Source organism: Chaetodon auriga, chromosome 2 (genome assembly GCF_051107435.1).
Source record: "Chaetodon auriga isolate fChaAug3 chromosome 2, fChaAug3.hap1, whole genome shotgun sequence".
Lineage (NCBI taxonomy): Eukaryota > Metazoa > Chordata > Actinopteri > Chaetodontiformes > Chaetodontidae > Chaetodon > Chaetodon auriga.
In genome coordinates this window covers 19856428-19883588 of record NC_135075.1, presented here as the reverse complement: position 1 = coordinate 19883588, position 27161 = coordinate 19856428, and the positions used below count along the sequence as shown (strand labels likewise).

The window sequence follows — 27161 nt, the reverse complement described above, 5'->3', positions numbered from 1 at the left end:
CATTCTTAATGGGGTACTCTAACCTGGTTGTTTAACACACATTAGCATCAAAGCTCCCCTCAGCTGGAAATCTGGCTTTGGAAGCTTTTGGCTTGTTTGGAGGCCATTATCATATATGTTTGGAATGGTATTTTGTTGATTTGAAACAGATGTAAAATGCCTGGTAGTGATACGAATTCATTAATATTAATTTTAAGAAATTTATATAGTATGTACATATATGAGAACAGCTTAATCTGTTGAAGGAACAGAATGGATACTAAGATATATAGCTCCCAAGAACATACAGCTTAGAAATGATGATTAAAACAAGCATCCAAGCTGTTGTGTTTCAGAACTTCTTACACTGGGTATTCTGTCTTTCAGAAAACACAGTTTTGTACAGAATCTACAAGTTAAATGTCAGTGGTTAAATAAATGTCAGGTTTGCCATGTTGCATAACAGTGGAGATCCACAAATCATTTAACATTCCCATATAAAATACTGCAGCCCAGTGCAAGCAATGAGGTAAGACAAGTTCCCATGTTTGTTTATCTATTAATGATGAATATACATTCACTGAGGGCAAAATGAAATGAAGTGCTGCTTGACACTGAGTTCATTAATCTGTAACAAGAAACAGTGGGAGAGAGGTTATGAGAACACAGCTCCCTGCTGTTAAGCTGTTCTGGTTGGCAGGCGTAATGATGTTAGTTTTACATTAACTTGATAATATTCTGTCCCAGAGGCACTAGAAAGTATGCTGCCATCAGGGAAGATTGTGATGACATGAATTCTTAACTGCTGTTGACAGTGTACTCATTTATAGTAGATTTTCTTCCACGTCTATTTCATCATCATCTTCTTCTTCTTCTTCTTCTTCATCTTCTTCGAAATTCTGTTTTAGTTGCATTTTGCTGCTCAGACACAGATTGACTTTGCTGGCATGCAGAATTACAAACAACAACAACAGGCAAATTATTTTTTTTCCATGACAACTGTGACGACAACAATGTGTTGTGATTCCTTTTTCTGTATCCTCAACAGTTGATCTTAATTAAACATAAAACAGATGGAGGTTAATACTCTATTATGACATGATGTTATCTATATCAAGCATTGGTGGTTCAGTGGTAGAATTCTCGCCTGCCACGCGGGCGACCTTGGTCCGATTCCCGGCCAATGCAGTAGCTTCTTATACTTTATCATATATCAGCCAAAACTGTGCAGACAGGGAAATACCCCTCCAATGAATACAGCGACCATATTGTACTATGACATGTATTCCCAAAATGGCTCCTTTACCAGAAACTTTGTACATGTTTATAATAACTATGGCCAATTTCAATCTAACATTCTTCCAATCAGCATCTTCAGCGGACAGTGAATTTCTGGGCAAAATTTAATGGCAATCTAGTCCATCATTTGCTGAAACCAAATTTTTACTGGAATCCCTAAGTGAGACTGGTGTAAACGATATGACATGAAGATATCTATATGGAGCATTGGTGGTTCAGTGGTAGAATTCTCGCCTGCCACGCGGGAGACCCGGGTCCGATTCCCGGCCAATGCAATGATTTCGTATACTTTGACATATCAGGAAATCCTGTGCTGACAGTGAATTTCTGGGCAATCTAATCCATCACTTCGTGTAGCCACATTTTTGCAGGCATCCCTAAGTGAGACTGGTGCAAACAATATGAGGTGAGTTTCCATATATCAAGCATTGGTGGTTCAGTGGTAGAATGCTCGCCTGCCACGCGGGAGACCCGGGTCCGATTCCTGGCCAATGCAGTGATTTCTTGTACTTTGTCATATATCAGCAAAACTTGTGCTAATGTGTACCTCATCTTGGCATTGCAGGGAAGGTCAGGGGATCTCCAAACTCAGCAGGATTAGTCCTGGTGAGACAGTGAATTTCTGGGCAAAATTTAATGGCAATCTAGTCCATCATTTGCTGAAACCAAATTTTTGCTGGAATCCCTAAGTGAGACTGGTGTGAACGATATGACATGATGATATCTATATGGAGCATTGGTGGTTCAGTGGTAGAATTCTCGCCTGCCACGCGGGAGACCCGGGTCCGATTCCCGGCCAATGCAATGGTTTCTTATACTTTGACGTATTAGGGAAATCCTGGGCTCACAGTGAGTTGGGACAGTGAATTTCTGGGCAATCTCATCGATCATTTGTTGTAGCCACATTTTTGCAGGCATCCCTAAGTGAGACTCATGTGAGCAATATGATGTGAGGTTAAGTATGTCAAGCATTGGTGGTTCAGTGGTAGAATTCTCGCCTGCCACGCGGGAGACCCGGGTCCGATTCCCGGCCAATGCAGGGACTTCTTATACTTTATCATATATCAGCCAAACCTGTGCAGACAGGGAGATACCCCTCCAATGATTACAGCGACCATATTGTACTATGACATGTATTCCCAAAATGCATCACAACTCCTTTGCCTCAAACTTTGTGCATGTTTATAATAATTATGGCCAATTTCAATCTAACATTCTTCCAAGCAGCATCTTCAGCGGACACTGCAACCTGACTGCAGTGCCTTTACCTTTGAACTCAGGAGGATTAGTCCTGGTGGGACAGTGAATTTCTGGGCAAAATTTAAAGGCAATCTAGTCCATCATTTGTTGAAACCCAATTTTTGCCAGCATTCCTAAGTGAGACTGGTGCAAACAATATGAGGTGAGTTTCCATATATCAAGCATTGGTGGTTCAGTGGTAGAATTCTCGCCTGCCACGCGGGAGACCCGGGTCCGATTCCCGGCCAATGCAGTTACTTCTTATACTTTGTCATATATCAGCAAAACCTGTGCTGACGCGTACCTTCTCTTGGCATTGCAGGGAATGTCAGGGAATCCCAAAACTCAGGAGGATTAGTCCTGGTGGGACAGTGAATTTCTGGGCAAAATTTAATGGCAGTCTAGTCCATCATTTGCTGAAAACAAATTTTTGCTGGAATCCCTAAGTGAGACTGGTGCAAACGATATGACATGAAGTTATCTATATGGAGCATTGGTGGTTCCCGGCAAATTCAATGATTTCTTATACTTTGTCAGCCAAACCTGCGCAGACAAGGAATTACCCCTTCACTGAATACAGAACCAATGCCGTACTGTTCATGGCATGTATTCCCAAAATGCAACTCCTTTGCCTGAAACTGAAATGTCCAATTTCGGTTTCAATCTATCAGTCATCCAAACAACACCTCCAGGGACACTGCGACCCGACTGCAGTGCCTTTGACCAATTGTCCATCCTGACACGGTTGCATTTCCTGAGCCATAATTCCTATCCTGCTGAAAACAAGAAGTTAACAATAAACTGCAACAACTGGTATGGAAGTTGGGAACTATGTCCAAAACCAGTTCTAAACTAGAATATGGCACAAATTGTAATTTTGACATATGATGACACTGGATTAAAAATCAAAGCATCAGCACACTGAGTACAGTTCATGTATTTGTGTATATATTTATGACATGTATTTCAAATGGATACTGCCACAAATCTCTTATCGCCTTTCATTTTTGCTTTTAAGATATGTCAGTCTGGACCAAACTGGTTGCCTGATCTGAGACCAGCAGATTATTAGATGTTTTCCTAACTCTAAAAGGTACCACTGATGAAATGAAAATACATTTTCCTGAGCTCACACAGCTCTTGCTCACATCGGTCCCTACAAATTCAAGCCTTGTCTTTATTGAATGTAGTTCTTAAAATTGTTTTTGTCTACATTACTTTCCTCAGCTCATGTTTGATTAATTTGAAACTTTGGCTTCTGCCTCCCATGGGTACAGATCCTGTAGTGTATTCAGGGTTGAGCAGAAACCAGCAATTAATCTGTCACTTTCAAAACAACTCCTTTGAGTATCAAAAGGGCCAGTGGGCTACCACAACACACCCACAATCCACACACACAAACCCCTGTGCACTTCAGTGAGGTTACCTTCTACAACCCCAGCATTTAGTAATGTGTGTTATTGTTCCAGAAAGAGACAGGGGCTCCCCTGGTTCCCTTGCCTGAATGGTCTCCTTTGGGTTATAGCAGGTTGCAGCTGTCCTCTCTGTAGGTTGTATGATTAATGCTTTACCACCATAAATGTAGGTCACCAGTGACAGCGTTATTATAACCTAATGTGAATATATTGTTATTATGTATATCAGGAAAATGAGTTGTCTGTCTGGGAATATTGAGCATGTGGGTAGCAGACCAATCATCGAATTGTCAGGTTACCACAATGGCACTTTAAGTAATGGTAAATAATGTCATACATTACAAGAAGGGGGAAAAACAAAAGGGGGTAGGCTCCTTGTCTGTAAGCCATTCATCTCACGATTCATGTGGTGTCACATTTTTTTTAATTTTCAGCGTTGCCAGTTCAGTCCTGAGCTTGGAATTTAAAAATGCTAAATTAATGCACTAAAATACAGTAACAGTCATCACAAAAATGTTATTTTAATCTCTGCCTCTCACTGTCAAGGTAGGTATTTCTTAACAGGAATAAATTAATGGGTCATCCATTCATAACCTAACATTTGCTAGTATCTATTTGGCCTGAAAATTTTCAAATCTTTATGTATCAGTCGTCTCGTGAGAAAAATAATGGTTTTCTCATTTGGTCAGTCTGAGGATGCACACAATAAAGTAATCACGGTGCACTTTAAGAAAAAGGGGTGAAATCTTCAAACAAAATGTAACCTTCAGGCACTCATGTAGTAGCTGGATCAATATGGATTTCACAATAATCATACTGCACATACTGTATGTTAAGGGTTGCAGACCTAGAGGCCTCAGGGGTGCTCACCAGACTGATGACTATAGTCTTCTGTTATATTTTGGGTTAGGTAACCAATGTACATACCAGTCTCCATAACATGTCAGCCTGATCATTAAAGTGAAAAGCAGGCATATAAAAAAAAAAAAAAGCAGGCATACAGATCTGTACACCGTGGAAATGGTTTTCAATCATGTCCCATTGAGGTTCAAGAGTCTGCTAGTTTCCGTTCCAGCCAACACTACAGCAGCTGATTTCACTGATTACATGTTGAAAGTGAGTCACAGAGCAGGAGGGATTTCAGTGGAAAATATATTTCCGATGAGGTCTTTTTTTTAACTGTGGAAGGTCTGTGACATTTAGAATAAATTTAAATAAATACAATTTTCATTGTCTTTGTTGTGTCTCAGTTCGCAGTTGTAACAATAAAGAGAGGTCATCAGCAAATAGTGTGTGATTTTGTGTGAGGGTTCTGAAGTTATGTACGGATGTCATTGCACTATTGAGCAAATAACAATAGAAAATGACGACAAGCTCACCTAAAAGCAAACCAGATAATAGATAAACAAGGCGGGTTTGGTAATTAAAAATCGTAGGTTTGGGAAATATGGCCAGCCTGGTTGAAGGAAAAACGGAGAAGACATGACACACACCATGATCTCAGATGCTTTGTACATCCATTCATTCACCCCAAACTCCACTGCCTCTCATTTCAGTGTGCTGTTTAATATATCACACTACATCCTGGTGTTTGGACATAACATCAGTGCTTTCATCTTTCATCTTGATACTGTTCAAAACAATGGGTCAAATTTTAGAAAATGAGCATTTTCTTATAATCTGGAAAGGTAAGTATTAACTATAATCATCAGGTAAAAACTCCAATATTTGCCTCTGAAACGTAATGAAATAGAAGTATAAAAACCTTAAAAACAGAAAAACACTCAAGTAAATGATATTTTTGTATGTACTTCGTACTAAATGTGTGGGGAGTATTTTACTGTTCTCTACTCGCCTGTTGTTGCAGATGTTCACGTGACTCTCATTTGTTTCTGTTTTACTTGACTTTGTTGTTTTCATGGTGAGGTTTTTTCTCTTGGCGTTAGTGATTAGTGGCTCTTTATTCTCACTCATTTTTCATGTTAAACTCATGCTGTTCACTTTCATGTCAAAATAGGTCACAGGTCTTGTTCTGAATGACGAGGTACCTTGCAGTCTCCACTCACACATTTTGTCCACTTTTCAGCAGTGTACCTCTACATCAACCCTTGTTTTGTACAGTAACCAAGGCATCAAGGTTCAGTGTGGATATCTTCAATATCTCACACAGCAGTGAAATATTAAACTTCCCTCTTCATCTCAGAATTCTTCTGCTGCTTTGCAAATCATCTTGATATTTTCTTTTCCTTGTTAACACAAGGTCAAAATCACATTTGGATAATCTCAAATCCGTCATCCTCCTCATTGTTATGATAAACAGTCAACATAAAATATGCTGAGGGCTGCACTGAATAGCACAAGGGTGCCATTTCAGGATGACAGCACTATTGTGGATGTGGAATAAAGCCATAAAAGGTAATAATTGAGTGGTTCCTTCTTTTCTCGCAGCCAAGATCTGGGCTCAAACTGCCACACAACAAAACACTATAAATCAAACTGTCAATCTGTAGAACAAAGATGAATTTGATTGCGCAGCAAGGATCACTGACTCTGAGTGTGTGACAGGAAGAGAGCAAGTGTGGGGAAAGATGGATATGTGTGCGTGTGAGAGTGGGAGGGGGTCATGTGTTATGTTTTGATCTGTAAATGTGTGTGTGTGTGTGTGTGTGTGTGTGTGTGTGTGTGTGTGAAGGTGGGTTGTTTCTTTATGTTTTTGTGTGTTTGTTCGGATGGGGTTGAGATGGGGGCTCTGTGCAGAACGCTCAAGTTCATCCAGAGCAAATTTTGAAAACCATTTCTTTATGGACCTCGCTTTGGCCACAGGGGTACTCTTCTATTTAAACAGCAAAGCACTTACTTGGAAGCCAAAGCGTGTAATAGCCGTAATACACCGTATCAGTCTCATGTTTTTCTTCATGTAGGCTTGAAAAGAATGCGTTCTCATTGGGTGGTGAAGTTAGCAGTAAAACATATGCAATGTCTGTGTAGACCTTCAAAATAAGGCTCGCTGAGAATCATTTGAGGTCGCAGTTTGGGGAGGTTTAGGTGCTATTTTCCAAAATTCCATAGTATGTTGTAGCACTAAGAGTTCCCTTAATTCAATGAAGGGTTTTATAACAACCTCAGAACAAAAGTAAACAGCAGGATGTGTCCAGGGTGTCCGGGGCGCCCATGTCAGCTGCTGTTTCCAAGGTCAAGAATCAACTTAGATACTTTAACTCAGGTAATGACACCTATATATGCAACTCGACTGCAGCGTCTGACATGAAAAACAGTATAGAATTGAAGTTGCAAAGCTGTACAGTGAGCAAGCACCACTTTATGTGAAGGAGAGCTGCTTGTTCCTGATGAACTAATTTTGTGCCACAGGAAAAATCCCGTTATCCTGTCCATAATCCATGTTACCTTGTCTGTACACATAAAAGTGTTGTTGTGACTTTTCAGTCAACAACTCAGATGCACTTGCTGAGTAAATGCACATTATATGTTAGTTATAGTTCACTGCCTCATATGGAAAGAAAAGAAAAATAGAACAGAGAGGCAGAAAAACAGAAAGAAGAATGGGATTGTCTTCCTCAACAAATGCACCAACAGTAATCGCTTCCTCTTCGCATACATGCAGACACACACAAACAAAGAAAATGCACCATTCCTCAGTCCCTTCTTCAGAAAACCTTCAGACATCAATAAAATTTGTTACTTCCGTCTGTCATTTTACAACATTTGTCACAGTGCTCCGGCAAAATGGCATTTTTTGCTAATGCAAAGACAAACAGACGCAGCAAATCTGTTTTGTTTTTCCTTCCTTTTCCCCCTCCTTTTCAAACATTACTGTAATGAATTGGCATGAATGACAAGAAGGAAGTGTAGTGAGAAGCCTTTTCCTTGTCTCCATTAGCAGGTCCTGTGTTTCCAGAGAGGCATCAAAGAAAGAGGAGCAGGAGAACGCAGGGGGGGAGGCAGGCTGTAAGCTTCAAGCTGCACACAGAGATAAAGACCAGACATATCTGTGTGTGTGTGTGTGTGTGTGTGTGTGTGTGTGTGTGTGTGTGTGTGAGGGATTAGGCTGACTTTGACTGGCTCTGCTCCATTGTGACAGCAGCTCCTAAGAAGCTGCACACTGCCACATGATGGACAGGGCTTGGAATTGCACAGATAACGTCTCTCTCTCTCTCTCTCTCTCTCTCTCTCTCTCTCTCTCTCTCTCTCCCTCCCTCTCTCTCTTTTCCTTTGTAGTGTCTGCATGATGTCTCTTTGCCCTGGGACTCCCAAGCTTTGTGTGACTGGAAAAACATGCAGTATGGGCACTGAAGGTCATTGGCTCTTGTGAAATTATATACATTTCATTCTGTATTTGCTGTATTTGTGTAAGTGCTTTAGAAAGAAAGTGTGTAAGAGCGAGTGGGTAAGACAGAGAGCATGCATTTCATGAGAGAAACTCTTATGTAGCAGCAGCATTGTTTTATGTTGCGATGTGTTTCTGCAAAGATGCTGTAGACTTAATGGGAATCTCAACTGACATTTTAAAGACAGCTCTTGGGTTGTACAACTGCATATGTGAAAAAACTGACTCCAGTCTGATATAGTGCCTCGAATGATGTCACTTGAGTCAGCAAAATCTGTGTTTGTGGAGGTAGAAAGAAGTGAGGTAACAAGACCTGTGTAACCCACTCCTCATCTCTGCTTGAGACTGAAGGTTCAAGGCTACATTAGCTGCTACTCGCATAACACTGACCTGAATCTCCTGAACTGAAGTATCAGCAGGCGAGGTGCATTGTGGGTACTGTAGTTGCCAGGATATAACAAGGAAGAAAAATGCTTGGAATAAAAACAACAATATTTCTCATTTTGCTGTATCCTTTTCTCAAACTGTCCATTGAGAGTCCAACAATGTTATATAGCGCAAAGCTAAATCTGTGGAATCAATGTGGGAAAGATGGAAAAAGACAACCACTGAAGTTGAAAAGAAAAGACTGAAAGGGACAAATTAAAGAAAGATGGGGGGAGAATAGTGACAGTTTGAGGTGGAAAACAAATCAAAGAAAAGCTGATGATGCTTTAGATGTCCTAAAGTAAAACCAGCCTAAATAAAGCCCCCCTTTTTTTTCTTCTCTTATTCTCTCAGCACAACTGTATTAGACATCTCTGTGCAACCCGCTTTAGGAGTTTCCTTCTGTGCTTTAGTTGGAGTGACATAAGCTTGTTTCACCGGTTGGAGTTTTTAATGTTTGACTAAAAACCCTCTGCTAAGTCCTGCCACGCCTGACCCTCCCCATTACCTTCATCTCTAAATGAAATCAGCAGCGACACAGGCTGTAATCATTCTGCAGTGTCACCATGCTGCTACCAGAAGGAACTGGTGCTTTATTCCACTTAAAAGCACTTATTTGTAATAAAAGGGGAGATTTTCTTAATGCAACAGGTTTAAGTGGTTACCATTACAATAAATGTCTTGTTCTTTTGAAGGATAATCAGAAGTACTGCTGCACGCGAGTTCTATTCGGCATATTTAAAATGTCTATAGTTGTAATTTCACCTCTTTGCCTAATGCACTTTTAGCTGCTCTACAGTCAGCTTATTCAGATTTAATATGAGGAGATGCTGCATGCGATATTTGCCTTAACTTTGCAAACAAAGACACCGTGACTTAAATAAACCACCCCTCAGTTATCTGGGACATTCAGTGTCTCAATCCTCAATGTGAAACCTTATTTGGACACATCAAATCTCCCTCTTCATGGCAAACCTCACTGCCTGCCTTATTTGTAATATATTGTACACCCACTGTTGCGTCTTTTGCTATAGATAAAAGGAAACAAAACGTGCCTCGAAGGAAATGTTAATACTAAATGATGATTTTTCCAAATCACTCCCAACTTTCTCTATTTGATGTAAATGTCGATCCCACATCTTAAAAATTGCACATTTCTTGTTTCACATGCTCTGACATCAGTTTGAAAAATCAAAACCATTAAATAATCATTTGTAATATAGTGCGGGTTTTCATGCAGTAGCAGCTATGATGGCGGCTGAAAATCATTAACTCCACTATCTCCCAGTGTCATTTCGCTGTATCACAGTGTCACCATGCTTCCCCTCCAGAGGCTCATCATATATGGCTTTATCAGGGTGTTTGACATGCGGCGTACAACTGAGCTCAGAACGGCAGACTCTTCGCTTGAAAACACATTTCAGCCTGCCAGCAACTGCGTGACAGCGAATGAGAGTTGGCGGCGGGCGAGAGCCATCAACACCACCAAATCAAGAAGTCTCTCTGCTTTGATGTGGACATGCACAGAATACACATTTTAGTTACTGATGACTTGATAAGCAAACTATTCTGTTATATCTTGTTGCTATTGATCAAATGTTATGTTTTATCTTGGTTTTATCTTTTTACGTATGTGGACAGGATTTCAAAACATAACGCAATCATGCCAATCTCTCTGTTGGTGTGTTTGTACATGCGCTTTGTGTGTATTATTTCAATGTGTGTGTCTGTGTGAGCTAAAGCCCAGAAACTGTTCAATGGGGCCTGCAGGATCAGCAGACTCCGTCATAGGCACGTGTTGTATAGATGCATGCGTGTCTGCGTGCAATGCATTGCTGTGTGTACCAATAAGTATGCATGTTTGACACATGTGTGTGCGTGTGTGTGTTTGATTATATGTGTGAGGACGAGGCTTTTGTCTGTGTCCAGTGCAGTGCAATATTCTTCATTAGAAACAGATGAGTGAGTCTGTCTATTCAAGGACTGCCCCTGGGTTCAAGTCAATCCACCACTCAGGCACCCACACACAGACACACATGCAGCACATGCACACGCACACACACACACGCACACACACACACACACAGTCATACACACATTCACGCTGTGCACAGTGTCTGTCTTAGACAACAAGAACTGAGTCAGATGCTCAGTAGAAATTAGCATTTTGGAGTTGTATCTCAGCCAGCATAGATTCTTCTCTGTATATGAATCTGCATCATCAGTGTTTCAGTGAACTCCTTCTGCATTCTTTGTTTGTTGATCATATTTAGGGTGTAATTTAAACATGCTCATCACATTTGGTCTTTTAACTGACCTCAATGACAAATCATTGTTACTGGCAAAAAAAAAATAAAAAATACGAAAAGGTAAACACAATCTGTACACTTTTGCAATTACCTCATTTATTTACAATTCAGAATATCACATATACAGAATATATGTATCACTTATTTGGGAGCTCATGTGATAAAATACCTCAAGTCCCCAGTCAGCCAGTTCTCATTCAGACCAGGTTTTTTCTAAGGTATAACTGAAGGAAAATAAATTGAATTTCAGGATGGATAGACTTGCATGATGAGCCTCTGCTATCTTTCACATGGATTTGACTGAATATTGCCTACCTCCACATTGCCGGCTGTTTGCTGGGATGGAATTATCCAATATGCTAACACCTCACTATTTCTGCTTACTCAGGCTGGATTAAGCTCTTGGTTTGTTTGCCTTTTTTTTCCAACATTGAGAAATTTTTCAACTGCAAAAATTAATTTCCAGCTCATCGGTACTCAGCATAATATCTTACACCAGGATAAGAGGAAATGAGACTGCATGTGTCTGCAATTCTTCAAAATACATATGATTATTTTAATTATTAGGTCATTTAAAAAAAAAAAAATCACATTGCTGCAGCATATATGAAGAAAAACTGTGAAAGATAACATGTACCTCATTCCTGTGACAGACAGGGAAATGACACAATCAGTAGACATTCAGCTGTCATTTACAATAGGATTCTTCCACAGAAAGACAAGAGGTGAATTTGCCTCCACTTCATTGTTAAATTAGCACCACTGAAGAGAAAAAGACAGACAGACAGAGAAAAAGAGACTGTATGGAGAGAGCAGATTACATAAGTCCTTCACCTCACATGCCTGACTATGTGACTGCAAAATGCCCAAGAGACTGAGGGATGGAGGAAGGCGGCAAGAGGAGAGGAGGTGGGGGAAGCGGAGTAAATTGGAGAAAATTAAGTGGAAGAGGGGAGAGAAGAGGGATTTGAGAGAAAGATGGGGGGAGCGAGTGGGAGAGTGAGCGAGAGAGAGAGGGGGAGGCTGATGAGAGGTTTATAAAAAGGAAAGTGAAAATGATGTGGAGGGCGTATGAAGTGGGCCTCTGTCATCCTAGTTAATGCCAGTCGGCTCAGCTCAACGACGGCAAAAGACTGCCGCTGAAGAGGGCTCTGATATGCAGCCTGACAAAAGCTCTTATCAGATGCAGCACGGCTGGAAAAATGCTGACATGCCGACAAAATGTTGAAATCAAGTCAACTGGAAGGCAGATTGATGACCTTATTCAAATTGTCTGGCTGACGCAACATGTCAAAGAAGATGTTTTGTAATCATTTTTTACTCATTTTGGAAATTGCTGCACTCATCCTGCACATTTTAATAAGAAAAGAAACAATTTAAATGATGTGATGAAACACAGTTTCTGATTAAGAAAAAAAAAAAAAAACCTCATTCCTTTTACGTGCTGAAGTGGTTTCATGCTGAAGATAAATGTGTCATCAAAATAACATGACTAAGTGCTGAAATTACATGTTAACGCCGCTCTCTGTTTGAAGAGATTTGGTTCATGCGGCACAGCAGACACTGTTACAAATCCAAATCACTGGAGCTGGTGAGGATTAAGTGTTTTGCTCAAGGACACTTCAGAAGGACAGATGCTTTTTTTATATTCCTCTGCTTGAAAGGGGAGCTCACTACTGACTAATCCACTCTAGCAGTGGAATGTAACACAGTATTTACTCAAGTACTGTACTTAATTACAAGTTTGAGGTACCTGTATTTTACTTGAGCACTTCCGTTTCGCTTAATACTCCACAGTTCACAGGTAAATATTGTACCTTTAACTCCATTATAATTATTTGTCAGCTGTAATTATGATTTATTTTATTAAGTTCTACAGTATGAAGAGGTCATAAAAAAGAATGATACATTACCATTGATTTGACTACCTAAACGAGTATCAAATTAGAGTTGAACTGATTAATCTGCAACATCTTTCGATAACTGGTTAATCATTGTCAAACATTCTCTAATTTTAGCTTCTCAAATGTAAGAATTTGAGGCTTTTCTTCATCTAAAATCACAGTACATTGAAGATTTTTTAGGTTTTGCATTGCTGCTTGTAAAATTAGCTTCATCTGAACTGACCACAACAGAAAAAAGCTGCTTGCAGCTCACACATATTGTATGAGTAATAACAATCTCTGGATATAATTACAGCCAAAGGGGCCACTTTTCTCCATTGAGTACATTTTCTGAATAATACTTTTACTTCAGTACCATTTTCAATGCAGGACTCCTGATGTGAACACCTCCTCCATCACTGCGGGACTCTGCTGTGTCAGTATTACAGGATCTGGCGACACACTGGTTGAAACAATCAGTGTGACCCATTTTGTAATTTTTATGATATCAGGAGTCTCAGAAAATGTGCAAAGAACATCCTAAACGATGTGACAGAATTGGACAGGTAGGAACAGCTGCAGCGAAAGAAGGAAGGAGGTGTCGAAATTGGCAAGAGAAAAGAGGGAAGAGAGAGAGCTGGAGGGAGGAACATGTGAGGAGGAGTAAAGGATGGGGAAAAGATGGGAAGGGGGGAACGAGGAGGAATGGGAGGATGGAGGAAATGAGCATCCACTCCACTTCCTGCAGTGTATATATCATAAAATAAAGAGGAAACCACACTGTGTCGATGTAATGATCAGCAGCCTGGTGTCTGCTTCAGTACTAGCTGGCTTTAAGGTTCAGCTTTCTTTTCACCACAAAGAGTTGACAATTGATGGGTTTGTTTACAGAAGCTGATCAGACTGTTACAAAGTCAACTCCGAGTGCAAACAGGAGAGTAAATCCCACATGTGAAGGGAGATTAGCCGATGATCTTCTCCTCTTATTATTTTCAGAGACTATGATCTGCAGGCGGCCACGATTAATACTGGAGATTAACTGTTTGGTCTTGAGTTCACAGAAGATTTACTGAAGGTTATGATGACGCCAAGTAATAAAAGGAGCTTTGATTTGTTTTATGAAAGGATAAATGTCCAGCATATTGCCACATCCAGTGCAAAATGATGTGGCCAGACCTCTTTTAAGGAATATTTCAGCAGGTACAGGCTTGACCAGCAGATGTCACTGTTGGCCCACAAAACTCAGACATGGTTGCACAGTGCGAAGAACCACGAGAGAGATTGCTTTTTGCCAAATAGAAAAAAAACTTCTTGATATGCACAATAAATGTTTAATATCAAAGAGGGACATAGGCATTCAGTTTTGGCAAATCATTTCTAAAAATCAGTAGCATAAATAATACAAGTGATGTCTGTGAGCGATGACGTCCATTAGAGGCATCTTAATTTGAAAGATATAATCACCCCACTCAACAATGCCCACTAACTGGCCTGTTTCTTTCCCTTCTCTCAGTAATTATGGGCTGTTATGGGCCCCCGTAGTACAGATTGACCTTAATGAAATTAGGAAGACCTCTGCACTCATTCACACACACAGATTTGAATACACACATTCTCATTACAAATAGGTGCATACACACAACACTCAACACACACGCTGAAGAAATCAGATTACTCAGACACAGCTGTGCAGCAGAAATAGAAAACCTTGTCACTACTGCAGATTCGCATCACAGTGTGCCAGTTTAAATCTTCATTTATGTACAGTTTGGATGATGGTGACGACATATTACACCGACTGCGTATGAATTATAGAATACAGATATTGATTAACCCATAAAAAAGTCTCTGGTGGCTCATTTATGCCACGGCTACCCTGTTGTGCCTCTCCTCTCATGAGCTAAGACATTTTTATCTTCATCCACAGGAGGCAAACTAGGCAATGAGGCTGTTGGTAAACAATGGCCGGCTTCCTGTTTTCATGAAAACGTTCACGCAGCTTTTTGGCCACAGAGCAGCTCGGCTACCTTCATGGTGTTTGTTTAAAGAGGGATTTTCTGAAAGGAGGTCCAGGAATTCAATATCTGCAGATTTTGTGGTCACTTCTCTTGTCATCGACTGTCACTTTTTTCATATTTTTCTGATTTAGGTTACCACATCCTCCTGGTCTTCTCCTTAATCCACACGCACACACACAAATACACACAAGCTCCTGTTCCTTTCTTTGAACCTTCCTCTTTTCATTTCAACCTTCTTTTCTCCCTCTCACCCTCCCTCCCTCCCTCCCTCCCTCCCTCCCTTCCTTCCTTCCTTCCTTCCTTTCTTTTCATCACCTCTTCACCCGCAGCTTTTCCTGTAGGGATGGCAGGGAACACAGATTTGATGATTTTGTTTCTGCATCCAGTGCTTCATGTAGCAAGACTGATATAAGCATCAAGAATTCATTGTTAGGACTGCTTGAGAAGGAGCAGGTGTAACACAAAATACCTGTTGAAACTGCTCCACTGTCTTCACTAGACATCTTTCAACTGTGATTTTCTCATCCTCATCAGTTTCCTCCTTACGTAGTCAATGCCGCCTACACCTGCTGTTTAACGGCAACAGTGACCCACAGCCTCTTGCAGCAGTTCAAGTATGCAGCTGTCTGCACAGCTGCTGCTGTTGTGACATGTTTTTGCAGCACAGCCCGTGTGTAGAAAAGGTTTTAAGACGAATGACTCTGACTTCTTCTCAGGCTGAAGTTGGCCAGAGTGATGGTAGGGGTTTGCTATGGTCATCAAACTCCAGGAGAGGTCGTTTGTCTCAACCTAACAGGTGCATCAAAACAACCCGGAGGGTGAGGATGGAGACGTGCCCACACAGTCCCCGAGGAGAGGTCTGCCCTGCCTAAAATAAATGAAAACACCTGCACACTGATCACCATCACTGTAAGTGGGCCAGTGATAGCCAGCTAATTTTCAAACTGTTGTCCCTTGGCCTGATGGGAAATTATCCATTCAAATGGTGAAATGATAAAATACACAGCGTGTAAAAATATAACAGCAGGCAAAAACATGCAGCAGCTGAGCAGGATAAAAAGCTGAGAGGAGTGAGGCAAGCCACATGCAACTTAGGATGTGTGCAATGCAAGCAGTTAATACACAGTAATGCTAAGCAGACAGACAACCTCATCTCACTGTTTTGTACAAAAGGACCCAAAAACTAAACTCAGACAGGGAGGCCGGAGTTGAGTAAAAAGTCAATGGTTTCAAGAGAGACAGAGGATGGACTGAAGCAGGCGACAGTTTGGCACCTGAGCGCAGACATTATATACTGTGGCAGCAGGAGGGTCTCGATCATCCGATTGTGAACAGGTGAGCTCAGGAGAACAGGAGGTGGACTCCAACCTGTGAGCCACGCCCCGCAGCGAAACACACACATAAACAACAGAGAGGGGAGAGGTTAACAGGAGACAGAGGGAGAGGGAAACATAAAGACACAACAGGGAAAGAAGGGGAAACTGCAGATCCACACGCTGACAGTCTTCTTCAGTCAGTGGAAGTTTAATTTTCACTGCAGTTACTTGAACATAACAGAACATTAACATCATCAGAACATTTGCGCTGTCACTGGGACATAAAGGTTATGTCACATATTACCAGGACCGATCAGCTCATGAATATTTTGGCAACATTTACGCATGTGTATATTTATACAGTGTGTATACCGTATTCCTAATTCAGTCATCTTTGAAATAGATGATGTTCAGTGTGCTCAAGTGTTTTACGTAATGTTTAAATACTGCATGTGGATCTTGTTTAAAAGTGTTGTGTCATCTCCTTAAGTTCTCATTTCTACCACATTATCAGAAAAGATGAGTAAATCAAGTCATCTGTTATCTCAAGATGATCTCAAACTAATAGGTTAAGACTGAATTATGACAAAGCACAGCTGCTCTCAGCTTCCTGGCTGAGAGACGTTACGAGTGGTATAAAATCCAGTAAACACACTCACATTCCCAAGAGGGGAAAATCTATTGACTTTAGTGTCTGTGACCTTTCTTTTAATGCCACCATGAGGCAAAAGCTTTTATTTTCCAATGTCTGTATTTCTTGACCTGTTGCTTGCATACAGATGAAAAAAACTGAATCAAAGTTCAGCTGGAGGAAACGTCTCCCCTCTCTGACACATCAGGCTCAGCGTTGAATTGTTAAAGACACCTCATCATAAATATATATTCAGACATTTCCTGTATGTATAATACTCGCAACAAAAAGAAACGGCTTGAGTTTTCTGACCTCGTGAACTTTCCCTCGCAGTCGCCTCACACACATCACAACTCCCTTTGGCCAAGTAGCCATTTCATAACGGCACAAAGCCCAGAGGAGTCCAGGATGGACCCTGGACTAATTCTCAGAATCAGCACATTAGCAGGGTCATTATGAGCCTCATCGCCTCGCTGCTGTGAGATGTGCTGAATGCTTGATATTTTGTTATCTCCGCAGTGCCTTTGAGGGTACACACTGTCCCAACAGACAATCAGGATTCACAGTTGGCAAATGTCATATCAGTTCATGCTGAGTTCGTGTTGACCGTGAAGGCAACAGCTAACACTAGACATTATTAACCCCTGAAAGATGAGTGTGTTTTTATTGTTTGAGGAGGAAACTGAGAGTCCAACTTTATTGAAAGCGACAGTGAGAAATCCAATCCGGATTCCAGAAAGGCTGAAACGCTGTGCAAAACAAACAGAGCAGAATGTGATCATTTGCTGTTCCTTTTTAACATGCGCTCAGTTGGAAACAGTACAAAGACAATACATCTGATGTCTGACCTCATCAGCTTCATTGATTTTTGTAAATATCTGCTTATTCTGAATTTGATGGGACAGGAGCAACTACGGAATGAGAAAGATGAGGAATGCTCCAAAAACACCTGTTTGGATTATTCCACAGGTAAACAGGCTCATTGGTAACAGGTGATAGAATCATGATTGGGTATGAAAGGGGCATCCTGGAAAGGCTCAGTCGTTCACAAGCAAGGATGGAGTGAGCAGTGCGTGATAATGAAACAGCTTCTTTTGGGTAATAAGAGATTGTAAGCAAAACCATACCAAGATACATATACATGTACCCACAAATAAATAAGACTTTCTCGATCAGACGCAGGTGTAATAAAACTTGTGGCAACAGAAATGCTACAGCAAGGCCACTGGTTTTGCTTTAATGCTGCTACTTTGACACATTAAAAGACTATTTTTACTTTCCAGATAGGATGTGTTGATTTTTGCTGCAGGCTACTTCCTTGGACTCTTCCCAAAGGAAATGCATCATGATTCACACCTCGCAAAGCCACATTTTTCTTAAGCTGAGACATAGTTGTTGGCATACCCCCGAGATAAAGCAGTCCTCTTTATGTCCTGCACAGACACTGACAACGCTCAGACGCACATTGGTGTGGGTGGACATGCTGCTCTAAGACAGCTGGTGAGCCATATAGCTGGAGCAGGTGGCCCTTCAGGTGAGGAAGCAAATGGAATAATATGCAAAAGACGCGTGAAACCAGGTCAGCAGCCCAAATTCGCTCTATTCGCTTGCTGAGCGAACCTGTTCGCACCCACTCAGCACTGATGGAGTCCACAGCAGCTGTGCCTTTTTGGAAGACAGCTGGCACTGTTCGGTGCATGCTGCATGCTGAGTTTGGAGGAATTCATGATGTTACCATGGTCCCTTGTTTCTGCTGTCCCCATCTCCCATATTAATAATCCACGCAGCACCCACCCTCACCTCTCACCCATGCAGGATTTCCATTGAATGTCTCAGCTGTAAATAAAAGTTTAGAGATTTAAAGAGATGTTTTACAAACCTGTAGAGCTTAAACCTCAGAATTGATCGACCCCCGGCAGCTTTTTTTTTTTTTTTTTTATTCCACTAATGTCCAGATTTCACTGGGTTCAAGGAGGAGGTTACGCCCCCCGCCTCCCCCCCACTGCTCACAGTGTGCCTGTAATTAACTGTACAGTGAATCATACAGTGAATCATTGCACTGCGGATCATAATGCGCCACCAACATCAGGTGAAAAAAACCCTGCCAGTAAAAATCTTTATCGCTGAAATTGTTCAGGGGTGGATCATATAAACTCCAAAGTCTGTGTTCAGTCTAGAGCTGTGGGGGTGAGAGAGAGAGAGAGAGAGAGAGAGAGAGAGAGAGAGAGAGAGAGTTTTTCTTTGCAAGTCCAGCCTCTGTCCTTCACTCGTTTTCTGACCCGGAATACAGGCTGGGATTCACGCACAAACCTGGTAAGTCTGAAACTCTCACTGTGATGCTAAAACTTAAATGATCAACTTTTAATATGACAGCTGACATGAAGCCATTTCACTGTCCGACTGCGGTTACAGCCTCTATGCATGTGTTGACTGCTGAAAGTTTTCATGTGAGATGATCCCGCCGCGGCTCCACAGGTGGTTCCTGCGCACCGACTTGTAGGATTTGGCACGAGAGCCTTTATTCATTTTGATAAATGGTCTGCAGGTCTCTACAGAGCAAAAGATATCACGACTGATCTGTGTTCCCGCTCTTTGTAATGAAATCAGAGAGGCAGCGGTCATTACTGATCATCATGAACAATTAGCCAAGTGCTGGATGAATATCCTGCCCTTCTCTGGAGCGATAAGAAGTGCGCCGCTCACACGCAGTAAACACGCAGCGGTTTTTTATGGTTTCTTTCTGCTGTCCCATCGTTGTTTATCTTGTTATTCTTTGCGAATTCAGTGAGTAATACGGTTCTTAAATATTTGTGTTGCGGAGGCAGTTCATGTGTAAACACTGAGGGTATAAACAGAGCGAGGGAAATGTCACAGATTTCAGATGCAGAAGCCAAAGAGATTTCAGGAAGGCACAACAAACAAGTGTCTACTAATTGAGTGGCATCAAATAAAGTGGCTTGTGTGAGGCTCAAAATATTTTACTTCATTAGACACACCTCGCGTAGAAGTGCTGAAACACTCCTCGGAGATTTTGGTCCATGCTGTCATCGTGGCTGCAGATCTGTCGGATGCGCATCCACGATGCCAGTCTCCCGTTCCACCGCATCCCACCGCTGCCCTGCTGGGCTGAGGTGTGGTGACTGTGGAGGCCATCTGAGCACAGTCAACTTAATCGTTGTCATGCTCAGGAAACCAGTTTGAGATGATTTGATTATTTTTATTCTTATTCTTATTATTGTGACACGGGCGTTAACCTGCTGGAAGCAGATGTTTGGAGATGGGCACACTGAGGTCTGAAGGGATGGACGCGTGGTCAGCAGCTATACTCAGTGTTTTTCAGTAATTCTGACCCGCAGCTGAAATAGAGACTCATCAGTCCAGGAAACGATTTTTCAGCCTTCTATTGTCCGGTTTTGGCGAGGCTGAGACAATTTGTGCCCCAGTTTCCTGTCAGCTGACAAGCGTGGTCTTCACCCGGTGGTCCCCAGCTGCTCCAGCGCTGGACGTGTTTTGCGTTCGGAGATGCTTTTCTGCAGCTGTAACCACTGATTATTTGAGTTACTGTCGCCCAGTGGTGGAATGTAATAAAGTACATTTACTCAAATACTTTACTTACTGTCAGTACACATTTGAGGTACCTGCACTTTGCTTAAATCTTTTCATACATCCCACTTTATACTTCACTACTATACTTCACTTTCATTATCTGACTGATTCAGTTACAAGTAACTTCATAAATTAAGATCCATGAATCCATTCACAGATCGAGAGGAAATGTAACTGTTTTTATAATTGTTTAAAACATTTCATGGTTTCAGCTTCACAAATCTAAAGATTTTCTGGCTATTTTCAACCATATTGAGGTTTGGACTGTCCAAAGTGACACTGTGAAGGTGTCACTTTGGACTGAGAGCGGTTCTCACTATTTTCTGAATTTGTACAAACCAAACAAACAGTTGATTAATGTAGAAAATATTAAGCAGATCCAAAATGAAAATAATCCTAAAACAGTCCCAGAAGACATTTTTAGGAGTACTTTTACTTTTCATACTTAAAGTACATTTTCTTGATTATATTTACATACTTTCACTTCAGTGATATTTTCAATGCAGGACTTTTACTGTCACTGTGTGGTATTAGTACTTTTACTGAAGTAAATAACCTTAATACTTCTGCTGCCTTTCTATCAGCTAGAACCAGTCTGGCCACTCTCCTGACCTCGGCCGTCAACACAGCATTTTCACTCAAAAAATCCTCGCGCTCACTGGATAAGTCCTCTTATATCTGATCTTTCTCCGTAAGATGGTTGTTGTGTATGAAAATCCCAGTAAGTCAGCAGTTTCTGAAATATTCAAACCTGCCAAAGTCACTCAAATCGCCTTTCTTCCCCCTTCTGATATTTAGTTTCATCCTCAGCAGACAATCTTTCTCCCGTCAGCGTCTCCACTTGATTTAGTGATGAAGCTGGAAGTCGGTGGAGACTCATCGTCCGTCATTCAGCATCCACAGGATAGGCTCTTCCGAGATTTACAGCCTCTCTGGCTCATTCATCTGTTGAATAGGTCTAACGTGAAGATGGGGTGACGACAGCAAGCAAGTTTTCAATTTCCCAACATTTCCCAATTTTAAAATCAAAACCACAATGACAGTTAGAGTGAGTCAGTCACTGACGATGCTCTGCTGAAAACCTTTCAGCCCCCACTGCTGTTGAAGCATCTCCCGCTAATCATTAAGCCCATGTGAGCTTGGTGTATTTTTTTTTCTCTCTCCTCCTGAGTGTGTTGAGTGAGTAAGCAGACGCAGATATACAGGGAAAAAAAAAAAAAGACAGATCAATTGATTGACAGATTAGATTAACAGTTTCCTTCCTCCCTCTCTCTGTCTTCAATGATTAAGATTTAGGGGTTTTGTTTTTTTTTGGCAAACTCACACATTTAGCTGTTTGTTGTACACTCAGTCATGTGGATTTTGATTTATAGCACTTTAAATTCCAGCATCTCATAGTTTTTTTTTTTGTGTGTGTGTGTGTGTGGGGTGAGGAATTACTTGACATGCGTGGGATGTGACGTCTTATTGGCCGAGTGCACGCAGGATAATTGGCTTTTGGTGGAGGAAAAAAAAACGTCTACGTCATGTTTTACACTTAGGTTTGAATCTGAAGGTCTTGAAAAGGCCGGATGACTTATTCCAATTCACAGATTAACCACAGAACGAGAAGTCTGCACAAGCTATGCACAGAAACGCCCACCTGCCTCCATGGCAACGGTTTATTTCAGTCTACTCTCTTAAAAGTCGATACCCGAAACAGTGGAGATAAGTGCTTTTCCTGCAGTCTATTGAATGTTTGAATGTGAGGCCTCTTGCCGTGCTTTGCAGACTCGTTTGATCAGACATGGTGTCATGTAGGATTTAATGAAACCTAAGACACAGAGTCCATCACACAGCACCGGCAGCATGTCCGCGCCGTCTTTCCTCCAATCACAGTTTGTCCACTGCTGTGTCATTGATGGGATTTGCCACTTTCCCTTTATGTGAGTGTTGAAGAAAGCCAGCTGGACAGTGAAAAAGAAAGAGCAAGAGAGACTTTAGCCTATTAATACCGTGGATCCGAATCAGAAAAGCAAAAAGAGTACAGCAGCAGGAGTGGAGCTGTATTTAAGTTTCTTGTTTGTCTTGTTTCTGAGCCCTCCAGACATTTTATTTTTCTTTTAACAGATTGTGTCTAATATGGTTTTTCCACAAAAAGTTAACACAACTCAGTAGTGGAAATGAGCTAAGTACAGTCACTCAAATGCTTAATTTTACTTGAGTAATTCCATTTAATGTAACATAACAACATTTAGAGGGAAATATAACTCCACTGCATTTATCTTTAACAGCTATAAGGTGAGATAAAACTTTATTGATCCCACACCCTGGAAATTATGTTGTTACAGACAGTATAGAAATATTTATATACTATAAAAATGGAGTATAAAAATGATATTGCCTTGAGAAGGTTGGCTCAGTTTCACAGTGGAACATTTTGAATTGAGTAAGACATGGGTGATAAATACAGTGTTTTTGTACTAATAGTAACTAGTTACTTCTCAGATAAAGATTTTACATACTAGCAGTGTGTAGCTGGGGTCCCTCATCACATTTCACATGTCTCTGAGTTTTAAGTTGTTCCACCAGAGACATATTTCCCCTCACCAGCTTCTCAGATGCTTTCATTTAAATTTATGCAGCAGTATTTAATAACATATCAGCCGCTGGGACCATTTTCCTGCTTAATTAGTATTTTTACTTTTGATTCTGTAAGTACGTTTTGCTGATAATACTTCTGTACTTTCATTTAATAAGCATTAAAGGAGTATTTTAAATGTATTTGTTGGTACTTTTTCTTAAGTAAAGGATCTGAATATTTCCTCCTCCAGGACAATTTCATCCACTCTTTCTTCCTCGCTGAACAATCCAAACTTTAACTGCTAGACACAAGACGTCTCCTATTTGAGTTAAAAATCTATCCTCGGTGTGTATGTGCACTGGAGACTTCAGGTTCCTACATCTTACTTGTGTAAGTGGCATATTGGACAACGATTGCCTTCCAAATGAGCTATTATGTCACAAAATCACACTCAGACAGGCACGTCTTAAATTCAAACTCCGATCACAGAGAAACTTTCCTCCCCCTGCTGATGAATAGAAATGTCTTCTTGTGTCAGCCTCTGCACATACATCATTCTGCACAGTGACAGTCAAACATTAAGACGAGAAAGTGACTGTGTAACTCATTTGAATGTTCTTTCTTTATGTTTTCCAGGTGTCAACACTCTGGATTTCTATGACAAATGGACTAACAAGGCAACAGACTAACGCCTTTTCCCGTATATAAAGGTTTATTGTTAATCATAAAGGCCCAGTGGATGTTAGCTGAGTAAATACACCTTCCTCATCTGATTAAATCTACTGTTCCACACAGGCTGATACTGAAAGACACACTGGGCTGCAGTTTTCCACAATGTGACTGGGTCTAGAGTTGACCATCTCACCTACCATGATGGAATCTGGTCTGTCTCCTTCCTCAGACCCTCCTCACTTCAACAGCTACATCAATAACAGCAACAACAGCTGGAGCGTCCTCCTCGATGGTGACTCAGTGAGGAGCAATCACACCCTGACCCTCCATGACCGCCTCCATAACGCCCTGCTCGGGGTCTCTCTGGGACTTCTGTCGCTCCTCACAGTCATGATGAACCTGCTCGTTCTCTACGCCGTGAAGAAGGAGAAGAGCCTCCACACCGTCGGGAACCTCTACATTGTCAGCCTGTCTGTGGCGGATCTCATCGTGGGGACCACAGTTATGCCTCTAAACCTGGTGTATTTGTTGGAGGATGAATGGAAGCTGGGGCGGGCTGTCTGCCAGTTCTGGCTAATCATGGACTATGTGGCGAGCACAGCCTCGATTTTTAGCCTTTTCATCCTCTGTTTGGATCGTTACCGCTCTGTCAGACAGCCGCTTAAATACATGAAATATCGAACGCGGGGAAAAGCCAGCGTGATGATTTCTGGAGCCTGGCTGCTGTCGATGATGTGGATTATTCCCATTTTAGGATGGAGGTCTTTCACTCATGTGGACCTCAAACCTGAGGAGGAGAACAAATGTGACACAGATTTCCGCTTCGTCACATGGTTTAAGGTCATTACTGCCGTCTTCAACTTCTATGTACCTTCAATTTTGATGCTGTGGTTTTACACGCACATCTACTTGGCAGTAAGGCAACATCTCAGGGACAGAGAGAGAATCATTCATCCGACTGATTCATTCGGGGAAAATCAGAATGGACAAAATGTTCAAACGCCTGTGAAAAGTGACTCCAAATCACCCAAAAGGGAATGTGAGGTTCCACTGAAACTTTCTAAAAAACAACGCCTGCTGGACCAGAACACTCTTGATCAGCCGTATTCCCTCGAGGATGCTGATAAAACTAAAACTGCCTCATCCAGATCGCACAGAAAAATTGGTGTGAAGTGCCAGCAGACTTCATTTCTTGCTATCACAACAAAACGACTCAGAATGGCACAAAAGGCCAAACGGTGCTCCTTCTCTCCTGAGGAGAAGCAGCCAGCCGCTGTGACTACCCTGACTGCCATGCCACAGGAGGTCAAGTACTCAGAGGGGAATAACGAGAACAAACTTCAGGCATCTGTAAACGAATGTCATGTCACAGTGCCAAACTCGGTGAGCGGCGTCTGTGATATCAGTCAGGTTTCAGACATGCAGAGATACACCTCTGTGCTCTGCAACAACTACGACCCCAGTCACGCTCTGCCCTGGACTGAGGAAAGGGTTGAAGATGCCAAATTGGACCCGGCAAATTCAGTGACCCTGAGACAGACGTGGCAAAGGTTTATTGACCAATCACGTCAGCGTATCCAAAGCCTGAGGATCCACAAAGAGCATAAGGCCGCCAAGCAGTTGGGCTTCATAATCGCGGCATTCATGCTGTGTTGGATACCGTACTTCATAGTTTTCATGGTCACGGCGTTCTGCAGAGAGTGCGTGCACCATGACCTTCACATGTTTACCATATGGCTAGGTTACATCAACTCCACTCTCAACCCTTTTATATACCCGCTGTGCAATGGGAACTTTAAACGAGTCTTCAAGAATATTCTGCACATTCGTTTGTGACAGAGAACAAACCCAGAGGTGTCTACATGCTGCTGATGTTCACGGATAAGAAGACAACAACTGATGCATCATTAAATGTCTGAAACACCCGTGCGTGGGGGAGCTTTTTACGTGTAGCTTCTACTGTAAATGTACTTTGAGTGTAAGTTATTTCTGTTTGCTCTTATGTTTGTAACTTACTGCCCGCTGGTTCACACTCATAGCAGCAGTTGAGGATAATGTCTGAAATTAATGTTATTTATTTTGTCTATGATATGCTAATGATAATAAAGAGTGTCTTGGACCAGAGACCTTTAAACTCAAAAGAATTTGATCTCTCGCCTTCAGACACAGGAGCATGAGTCTAGTGTCTTGGCTCTGGTCCAGAATAGGGGAAAACTATGTCAAAAATGTTTTTTTTTAAAGAAGATCGTTCTATTCATTTATGTTTGTGCACTATTAATGCACTGACAGAACCAGAGATGTGACAATGCTACAGGATGATCCTGAAAGATTTCACATTTTACAAGCACTGCCATGCATTTGTGATTATGTCTCACTTTGTTTTCTCATCATTAAAACACGATATGGGACATTAGTTGTGCTCTTTAATGTCATTCCAGGAAAAACACAAATCTTTCCAAGTGTCTGCTGAGCTGTAAGCGCAGGGAAGGCTGATCTGGGATCTGTTTAGTTGCTCTCTCACCCTTCTTTTTTTAGAGTTTTTAAACTTGCAAGCTTTAAATGATTTAATTCCACCTTAACAATGATAATCTACAGAAATATTTGGTCTTGTTTCACTTGGTTGTGGTTTGTCAGGTCTTTATTATCATCAAGCAATCAGATGAGTGTATCATTAAATGTTTAATATGGAGAAAAACTAAAAGTAAGAGTAGCTTACTAATTTATACCTACATATGGGTGGTGTCAGTATAACAACTACTTAAATCCTTCTGTCAAAAAGAAGGATTTCGTTTTTCCTCTAACAAAACAGCCCTTTCACACACTTTTCTATTCTACGATGTGATGTAGTGCCTCTTTTTAATGTCATTAGCCAAAGAGCAACAAATATGGTTCCACAGTCGTGTGGAAAAGCAACCATAATTTGTGATTCATGAAATGCATTTGTATTCATTAAAGAGTTGGAACAAACACACAAAGTGCAACAATCAGGCTCTAGAGACAAAGCACAGAAACGGTTACGTCTGCAATCCTGTTATGAAGTTAAAAGGGGTTATGATTTTCACCATTCCCAGAATTTCCATTCAAACGACGTGTTCACATCTTCAAAAACAGTTTTTCGTGTTCAATAAATTCCATTTTTCTCATGTCAGAGGCCTTTTACTGTCTTTCAGGTTTTTAACATGTGAATCATACCGCACAGCGTATGTAAGGTCGAGGCTGGAATGTCTTAAATGGCCATGACAACAAAATCTCCATGAAGAAACCCATAATGTGTCCAGTAAACGCAGACGGGTTGATGAGTCACGACTTAGCCAAATCAAACAAATCAGAGGGGGGTGGAAGTGAGCAGGAAGAGGTGATGATGTGAACAGATGAAGCACGCGTGTATGATTGCACTCTACAGTACATCTCTGTCAACAAGATGGAGCCAGTGTGAGGCTGGCATGCAGAAAAAACAATG

The 27161-nt window shown here is 41.4% G+C and overlaps 1 protein-coding gene and 6 non-coding genes across 8 annotated transcripts; all 7 read left to right on the top strand.

Annotated features, from left to right (window-relative positions):
- Positions 1–1096: 1096 nt before the first annotated feature.
- On the top strand, positions 1097–1167 carry trnag-gcc (transfer RNA glycine (anticodon GCC)). The gene has a single exon. It is a non-coding gene; the product is annotated as a tRNA-Gly (tRNA).
- Positions 1168–1482: 315 nt separating this feature from the next.
- On the top strand, positions 1483–1553 carry trnag-gcc (transfer RNA glycine (anticodon GCC)). Its single transcript has one exon. It is a non-coding gene; the product is annotated as a tRNA-Gly (tRNA).
- Positions 1554–1703: 150 nt separating this feature from the next.
- Positions 1704–1774, top strand: trnag-gcc (transfer RNA glycine (anticodon GCC)). The gene has a single exon. It is a non-coding gene; the product is annotated as a tRNA-Gly (tRNA).
- A 237-nt stretch (positions 1775–2011) lies between these two features.
- Positions 2012–2082, top strand: trnag-gcc (transfer RNA glycine (anticodon GCC)). The gene has a single exon. It is a non-coding gene; the product is annotated as a tRNA-Gly (tRNA).
- Positions 2083–2246: 164 nt separating this feature from the next.
- Positions 2247–2317, top strand: trnag-gcc (transfer RNA glycine (anticodon GCC)). Its single transcript has one exon. It is a non-coding gene; the product is annotated as a tRNA-Gly (tRNA).
- Positions 2318–2699: 382 nt separating this feature from the next.
- On the top strand, positions 2700–2770 carry trnag-gcc (transfer RNA glycine (anticodon GCC)). Its single transcript has one exon. It is a non-coding gene; the product is annotated as a tRNA-Gly (tRNA).
- A 16331-nt stretch (positions 2771–19101) lies between these two features.
- Positions 19102–26769, top strand: hrh1 (histamine receptor H1). Of its 2 annotated transcripts, none has more exons than XM_076748107.1 (2): positions 19102–19173; positions 23666–26769. In XM_076748107.1, exon 2 carries the CDS (start codon positions 23900–23902, stop codon positions 25535–25537), a length of 1638 nt encoding a protein of 545 aa, XP_076604222.1. In that variant the 5' UTR covers positions 19102–19173; positions 23666–23899; the 3' UTR covers positions 25538–26769. The 2 variants fall into 2 exon arrangements, with proteins under 2 accessions (XP_076604222.1, XP_076604232.1); XM_076748117.1 differs by having other exon boundaries at positions 19140–19173; positions 23825–26763.
- Positions 26770–27161: the final 392 nt, after the last annotated feature.